Source organism: Phaethon lepturus, unplaced genomic scaffold (genome assembly GCF_000687285.1).
Source record: "Phaethon lepturus isolate BGI_N335 unplaced genomic scaffold, ASM68728v1 scaffold40996, whole genome shotgun sequence".
NCBI classification, from domain to species: Eukaryota; Metazoa; Chordata; class Aves; order Phaethontiformes; family Phaethontidae; genus Phaethon; species Phaethon lepturus.
The window spans coordinates 497-9,221 of record NW_010547736.1 but is presented as its reverse complement, the minus strand read 5'-3'; the positions used below and the strand labels follow the sequence as shown (position 1 = coordinate 9,221).

Sequence of the window (8,725 nt, the reverse complement as noted above, 5' to 3'; positions counted from 1 at the left end):
CCTCGCTCCAGCCAGCGGCAGGAATACACTTGCTGTCAGTATTGATTCAGGCCTACCCAAGCAGAAGATGAGACACTTGCGTATGCCAGGAGGGCTGGCCAGGCGCTGAGTTTGCATTTCTGCTCAGTTGCTGGCAGTGCCTGGGCAGGTCCCACGCTGCATCCAGGCTACGTGACGGACACTATCCAGCACTCATCCTAGCCGGGGACCCAACTGAGAAACACACACCCCATGACCAGCTGAGTCTCTCCAACTGCAGTGAGGAAGTGGGACCCACCTGGACCTACTCACAGAGCCCTTTCCCTGCTGCCCACTCTCTGTATCTTTGTCTTACAGATTTCAGCTATTTGAAGGTCTTCAAATGCTGCTACTGGAGTCAGAGAGGTTACCCAATCCTCAACACAGTTTCATCCTCCTTAAAGAGGGGGTTTAGAAAATAACATATCTCTTATTTCAATATTCTTCAACTGGTTGGCCTAAAGAGGCCAAATAAGAGAAGGCACAGAGGATCTTGAAAACTCACTAGGCAGTAGTGAATGAAACATTACTTAAAGGCAACAAAACACTTTCATGAACTTGACTGTTCTTCTTCTTGAGAATCCAGTTATCTCAGATCAGACCAAACAGTATTTTTTTTAAAACTCTTTATGTTCACCTCTGCTGCTACTGGAGGCAAGCTTCCTCAGGAAATTTCAGTGTTAGTTGCTGATCTGTATTAGAATAATTAATTTTGCCTTAAGGATACAATCTATATGATTTTTTCCTCTCCCTTTTACGAGGTTTCCACTCACTTTAAAAAGTAGAAATTCCCTCAGAGTATGGCTTAAGAAAGAGCGAATTGGCATGGGTGAAGCTGGTATCGGAGGGCAGGTACCCCTTAGGACAACAAAAAGATAAACTAAGATTTAACAGTGCTAGTATGAACACTCAGCTGTCAAAATTAGAGCAGTCATGTGAAAACACTGCAGAGCAGGAGACCTAAGGAATTTTTACTCAGAGTCTGCTTAATTGAGTAGTCATCTTCTCACAAAAGCCAAACAGCCTCAGAGGAAAATGCAAAAGAGTCAGGCAGATGGGAACCTCCATCTTATTGAAGCTATTTTTTACATGTAGGATTTGAGAGCAGGGAATCAAACTGGTATCTCTGAAAGTTCCACCTAAGACCTTCCACACAGACTATCTTTCCCCTTTGTAAAGCAACAACAGCTTTCCCTCTGATGACTGTTTTTTAATGGCTGTAGTCAGTTCAATGAGGTAACATTGAAGCAGCTTCCACAGTTGCACTGAACAGGCCACAGGGCCCAGATGGTGGTCTGTAGCTTCCTTCCTGTGAGGTGAAGGCATCATGTTCAAATTAACTCCACCTCTGAAAACTCAGCCCTTTTCCTCAGGGTTACACAAGGTTTTATGATATTCTGAAGGTGAATCACTAAAAATAATGACAGCTGGAAGGTAAAAAATACCCCAATAAACTGCAGATGGATGGAAGAGCTGCACAACAACCACTACTTCTTCTTTCTATCCGTTAGTCCTCATGCTAAGATAAACTGTGACCCCAGTGCCAGGAAGAATTTATCTGCCTTAGAGTGCTGTACAGGATTAGCTGGGTCTGCTGGCAGGAGGACAGCTATCACTCCTCCTCAGCTCAACTCCTCTCTGCTGCAGGAGCTCCCTGAGCCTTTCTACCATCTAGTCCACCAAGGATATGGTGGGGCTGGAAGAGAGCAGAGCCTTGGGTCTTGCCAGCCAATCACCTGAGCTCAACGCAGCAGCCAGCCAAAAACTACTCTTGGTGGTATGACAAACTCATGCTCAGGGTAGGCATCACCCAGCTTTCCTTCCCTTCCATATGGTGCTGTCATCTTGGAAACGGTGAAGAATGAGGCTGTTTTGGAAGCTTTGAAGGTGAAGAAGGTTTCAAGAAGTGTTGAATGCAGATAGTAAGCAACAACAGGACTGAGGAATTGCTGAGAACAGGAATGCTGGAGGACGGTAGAAGAGAGACCACAGCAGCAATAAAGAAGAGAACATGCCCCTCGTGAGGTATTTTTCTAGAAAAAACTGAAAGTACTGGACTGTAAGCAGGTAAGCAGATGCTGAGGGTGAATGGGATAGTACCATGTTGGCTACGTGTGCTAAACTGATAGCTCTGTGTGTTACTGCTGCTCTAATCTTTACTTTTAGCAAAAAATAAAACATGCGTTAAAGGCTTCTGATTTTCATACTTTGCATTTCACATATAAAACAGCAAGTTGCATAGCCATCAAAGTGTGCAATGCCAATAATGATATGTAATCATTCGTCTTTGACTTTGGGTGCTGCTGAGAGGAATGCTGCAAAGTCACTCCCCTCTGTGACAACAGCAGTAACCTGAGGTGAGCTTGGTGAGCTACCAGAAAAAAGCAGGGTTGCACATTAAGGCTTCAAAGGAGTAAATTAATAAATATGATACCAGTGAGAAAAAAAATGAGAGAAAGTAAAAAAAAGTTTCAAAAAGATGACATTTCTTTAAGCTAGGCTAGGTTCACTATAAATCACTTCTTTCTTCACGGATTTTTACCTTTATTCTTAAAATTACACTTCCCCAAGAAAAAGAAAGCAGTAACACTTCTAAATAAATAATCAGGACTTGATGTACTGCCAAGGGTTTCTACTAAAGGCTAGGAAAATGATCAGCGTAATTAAAAATAAATTCAGAGTGTGCACATGTTTCTTTTTATGTTATAACATTGTTTCTTTGTGCATGCGTTTTCTGGGTTTAAAAAACTAACAAAGGGAGAGATAATTGGTAGGGCAATAAGCACAGTAATCATAAAGTATTGCTAGGCTGAATGGTTTTCTTGTTGTCCTAATAATTATTACATGACTAGTTGCTATTTTACAGCTCCAATGAGGGCAGAGGTGCTACCAAAGCTTCCCTTCCAAAGCCATGAGCACTTAGCAGACCCTTTGAGATTTTCTTGGGGAAAAGAACAGTCTGCCACCATTACTTTTACAGGTTTCAGCTGAACTAAGTCCTTCCTGGAAGAAAGCAAATGGCAATGTGATTGCTGACCTGGTCTAGCCTCAAAGCAAAATCGAAGGCTGTCAGTTTTTGTAATATGAAGATAAAAGTCAAATCATTAATCCCATTGTCAGCCATCTGCCACACATTTACTGAACACAATGAACCCACTAAAAGGGAAGGGTATGTGTCTTGTGCTTCTAAATGTGAAAATAGACACTTTGAAATTGAATGTGAAAGAGATTCAAACCTATTCTGCACTATCCCCCATGTTTACTCTGATTTACTCCCCCCGATTTACTAAGCCTCAAATATTATGTTAAATTAAGACTGAGGATCATACTTCCCAATGTAGCTTCTGAAATTATTCAGAAATGCAGGCAAAGAAACCTGTAGATGCAACTGAGATGATTTGCAGACTTTCACATACAAGTCAAAGCGAACTTGGAAAGTTTCAAGGTAAACTTTCTTTCTCCTAAAATAATTAAGTATGTTAGGTCATTTGTGGTGCAGTTAAAAATTTAGAATGGGTTGGACTAATCAAGAATTTCCATCCTTAATTCTTTGTTCTTTGACTTCTGTGCTTCTAGACCTTCAAAACATGACTCTGCCCTGATCAGCCCCGATAAAAATCTGTGGTATGGTACTGACTATAAATTCATACTGGTACAGGGGACAGCATTATTTTATCTCTTCAGACCAACTTTAAACTGCACTGTCTGTCCTCCCTGTGAGCCTATGCTTCCGACATTGGTACAACAGCTTTACTGTTTTCTTCCAGAAAATCTGTATAAAGCTGCAGCATGTGCTTAAGTGGGTCCTAATCCTCACTGACAGAACAAAGTCCACACAGGAGGTAAGAGGCATGAAAAATATCATAAATAAAAATTGCTTTTGCTTTGTCTGCGCTCTTTCGAAGAGCATAAATTTCTGCATATTGGAATCATAACTTAAAGTGGCCACAGTGATTTTCATTTCTTTTAATTCAGAGAAACAAAATAGCTGTCAAGCCAAATACGTATATAACAAGTTTTAGCACAAAATACATTTTACAGCCAAGATATAAACCTCTGAAAAATTCTGTCTAATGGAAACAATGACAGTTCATTCACTTTATGAAGCACTAGAAGGTGCTGTACAAAGTGCTACTAACAAACACAAAAAAGATGAAAGTAACTACCACATGGTCTATTTAAACTGTGCATCACCACTGCATGGTTTTGTTTATGTTTTGGCATACTGCCATTCCGAAGAACTTGGTCAGTCAAGGCAAGTCTGTTAACAACATTAAAAAGCCTACATTATCCATGAGCCACATTTTTAGCACACACTGTAGCATCACCTTTTTTTTTTTAACATAATGCTAAGACATTAGCAAACGCGACAAGACAAAGCAAACAGGAGAGAACCCCCTGCGCACATCTGCTTGTCAAAAATGTTTGTTCCTACATAAACTAAACTAAAATAGTAAATTTACAATTATTGTCTCACAAGTTAACAGCATCTTAGACTACCAAATGAGTGCCAAAAGTTGGGTTCCTAAACTGTCTTACTTTTTTAGGAATCTTAAAGCATTTTTAACTTTGCTGTGCAAACAATGGAGTTTAGACTCATTAATTCAAAATAACAGGATCTTCTGGGTGCTCAGCCTTTTTAAAAACATGACAGCACCTAAAAATCTCGTCTCAGACATTAGATATAGTTAGAGACCAGATTTCTATTCCCGGCAGATATGAATGGACTGTCAGAAAGCTATGTTGCCATGTTGGGACCTCTCTAATCTCTGAATCAAAGCAAATTTCATGGAGCAAAATGAACTGTCAGATTTAATGTTTAGAGGCAAATTTATTAGCTACAGAGATGTTTCCCATATTCTGCTTCACATACTTGTTTGTCTATCCTTGGTTGTCATAAAAAGTACATCATTCCCTGCCTTCCCCAAATAAGGACCTTAATCTGGAATCCTATCTGAGGGAAATTTTCCAGGGACTTCACTAGGCTTCAGACCAGACCTTATAACTGACAATGCAACTGCTGCTTACCTGTTAATAAAAGTATATTTGATATATGTGGTAGCAGTTAGAACAACAATCAAGTGCTACCCTTGCTTCCCTGAAGACTAAGCTCTATCATCATTTACTACTGATGCTTTTAGTATATTTTATAGTATTACTGCAAATATGCTACAAATTTTTGTAAGATAAAAAAACAGATCTCTCAATCACTGTACCTGTGAGGTAGGTGTTGTGTGAGGAGTTGATGAAATAGTGTGACAGTGGTTGAGACATATCTTCATTTAAATCCAGTTTCTCAGGTGGAACAACGCCATTTTCTTCTCCACTCAGATATCGCATAAATCCATCCACTGATATCTGCCCTGAGAGAAACACAGATCCAGGGAAAGCACCAATTAATTTCAAGTATAGATTTTTGCAACAGACAGATGTTATGTTCAATATACGCTTACACAAAGGGGTGTGTGTGAGAGCATATAATCATCAAACTGGCCTTCATCTCATTATTAATATGTTCTTTTGTTACTATTACCTCATTTTCAGCCATATAAGTTGCAGGTAATACACATTCCTTTACCTGTACCAAAGATAAGTAATTTCATAATCAGTGTCTACAGATAATCAAGGGCACAGGGGAATCAGTTACAGAGGGCTATAAGAACAGAGAAAATAAACTGGAGCCTATCAAGGAAAGGGATCTTCTGTGGACAAAAGCAAGCATGCTTTCCAGAGGAAACCAAGAAACCAGCAAACAGAGCGCCACACAAAGAAACAGGTAACTTTGACCACTTCTGAATATGATTCAGTGTGTGAATATGAATGCAACCAAACTGCAAAGCAAAGCAAACAAAATGAACCACCTTTCAAATGGGAACTAAGCTTTGCTTTGTAATTTTTATATATTTGTCTTCCAATTTTTATCTCAGCGGAGTGCCAGCATAAATGATCATTTCATATGCTGCTGGCAAATTAGAAAGCTGAGTCCTATCTTCAGCTTAAATATCACCATTGATCTCAGTGGAGCTGTGCTTATTACATCAGGATGAATTTCTCTGTCAAGCTTTCTGCATAAAGTTGATTTTAGGGTTAGTGTTGATTTGTACATTTAGACTAAAAAAAAATAATAATCCAGTAGCCTGTATTTGAAGATTAATGCATAACCGAATAAATTTGAAACATTTTTCTTTGCCTGGTATTTTTGTTATTTTGTCTAGATTTCACCTGTACATTTACTCAACCACTTAACTTTAGTTAATTCAGTTACTTCCTATAGTAAAACAGATCTTCTGTATCTCTGAAGAACCTTGAACCAGCTATGTGCCTTGGTGACTTCCAACAATGAGAATTTCTTACCTCTTGTCCCAACCCAAAATACTCTGCACAGTTTCCCTATTGAAAAAAACCTAAAACTTAGTTGACCAACTTATTGGTCAGCATTGAAAAATGGAAGGCTTCAGTTTTACTCGTAACTCTGCTACTCTCTTCTTTTAGGGTCAATCCCTTTTTATCCTAAAACTTACATATAAACTTACATGTATTTTTCTAGTATATAAAAAAGTAACGAGCAAACCTGCATCATTTTTGTAAAGCTTGTAACTTCATGATGCAAATATAGCATGTAAAGCTTCTACTTAAAATCTGTGCTTGGACCCTAGGATTTGTCTCTTGATCAGAGGAAAAGACGTAACAGTCTTAAGTTCAGATGCCTCATTTGCATAGCATCCCAAGATGGTGGCACTAAATGAACCTATTCATACGACAAGAAATGTAGTGACAACACAGAGCAATGCAATTATCATTCATTCTTATGACAAGATGGTTGGACTTGTAAGATGGTTGGAAGGAAAACACCAAGTCCAGCCACTATTTTAAGACTGTAATCTGAGTGCAATCTTGTCAGGCTCTACAGCTGCTTTGTTATAGAGTAATTAATCATCCACAGACAGAGGCCTATGTACTTTCCTTTTTACAAGAAAAAATATAACATGGAGAGAATCAGGAAAAATCCACCACTGAGGTTTTTCATGAAACTAAGGATTTACGAACAACCAATCTGCTGCGTGAACCTACTAGAGTGATATTATGAATGTAAACAGTATCAGGTGCTACCACAGAGGTAGCTTGAGCTAAAATCCACTTAAACACTGTGCATCGAGTTCACTGGGGTATAGATATGGTCTGTGGTAGACATTCATACCACACAAGCAACACCATACAGGAAAAAATGGGCCAGATCTGAGTAGGATAGCTACTACACAGGGATCCAGAAAAGCCATGTCACGTTATAGCGACTCGCAACTTCTGATATTTGAGATAGCTCATCCAGAGTCATCTTCAGTATCTCTTGTGTTGTTTTGAATGCGTTCCTTTCAGCCAGACTAGGAGGCTTAAAATTGCGCTCTCCTTCCTTCTCCAGACTAAAATGAAACATAGTGGTTTTCATACACACAATTCCTCAAATAAACTGTAGCATCAAGATCACACAGTGTTCAGAAAGTGTTTTCCATTTTGTTACACAGATATTCATGTCAATTCCCATAGACACAGTATTCCAGCATCTCACTCTGTGTTTAACTCTCAGCGCATACCTGAAAAACATGGTCCTTGCAGTTCTTGTTTGTCAAAGGGAGACCGAACCTAAGGATAAATTGACTGAACAATACCCCCATCGAAAACGTGTAGGTTAAGCTGGGAGTTGAACTGCACAATCTCTTGAAGCATGTTTGGGTGAACTGGAACAGCTTTGGGATTAAAGGAATTGAGGCCCAGGCCTGCATTTCCTCTCTTCTTTTTATTTCGTGTTTCATTCTGCTTCTTTGGTCCCTTCCGCACTCAAGTAAGACAAGGTCTGCAGAGTGGTCTTTCTGCATATTGTCACCAGTATTAACATAAATCACAGCAAGTATTATTCACAGGTATAATTACATAGTTTTTGAGTTACACAGTTATTTGAGCTTATGGCTGTAGAATGCTATTTTCCCCATCATAATTAAGCAGTCAGCATTTCAGAACGTGAAGCAATTTGCGAGTTCAATTACAGCTGATACTGCACCAGTGAGAGTTTGACTGTGGAACAGAGATGGCAGATGTCAAAGGGACTTTGTATCCTGGAAATTAAAGAGTAGATTGTTTGTGACCAACGTCAATGATATTCTGAGACCAACTGCAGTGAGGATGATCCTCAGTGGACAGTCATCCAAAATGAAATAGCCTCAATTTATTGATAAGATTTGTTCTCTGTTTTCTTAAGCATATTACAAATTTACACAGACATTGCCAAGAAAAAATAGTTTGTGATCAGTTCTTCCAATTACAGCTGTCACCTTCTATCTTCAGATGTATATTAGGAAGATTTAACGATATAATTAGATATAAAAAGTTAGAGGGAGAAGAAAGACACCAAGCAAAGACACAGGGACAAGACAGATTCACGAGATTTTTTTTTTTTTTTTGGCTTGCACGTAATTGCCTTAAAACCACCTGAACCCTAAGCCTTTGATGAAGCTTCAAAAATTACCAGTGTGTTTTATATATTTAAAATTGTGGAGTTAATTGGCTTGTCTTTTTCATTCACCATTGCTGTGTTAAATTTGATCTGTGTCACTTACTAGGACAGAGGCAGATCCAAACATCGCTTAGCGTTTGCTGCAATGCTACCATCAACTTCAGTAACATTTGGTTCAGGGAGTGCAATGCAAAGAAAGAC

At 39.1% G+C, this 8,725-nt stretch overlaps 1 protein-coding gene across 1 annotated transcript in view; it reads right to left on the bottom strand.

Moving 5' to 3' along the window:
• PLCB1 (phospholipase C, beta 1 (phosphoinositide-specific)) overlaps positions 1-5,381 on the bottom strand; it is a gene marked incomplete at its 5' end in the record, with an annotated part of 61,767 nt that extends 56,386 nt beyond the window's left edge. The window contains one exon of the mRNA XM_010289737.1: positions 5,235-5,381. Coding sequence (XP_010288039.1) covers positions 5,235-5,381 — 147 coding nt within the window. The remainder of the gene's footprint in view (positions 1-5,234) is intronic.
• Positions 5,382-8,725: the final 3,344 nt, after the last annotated feature.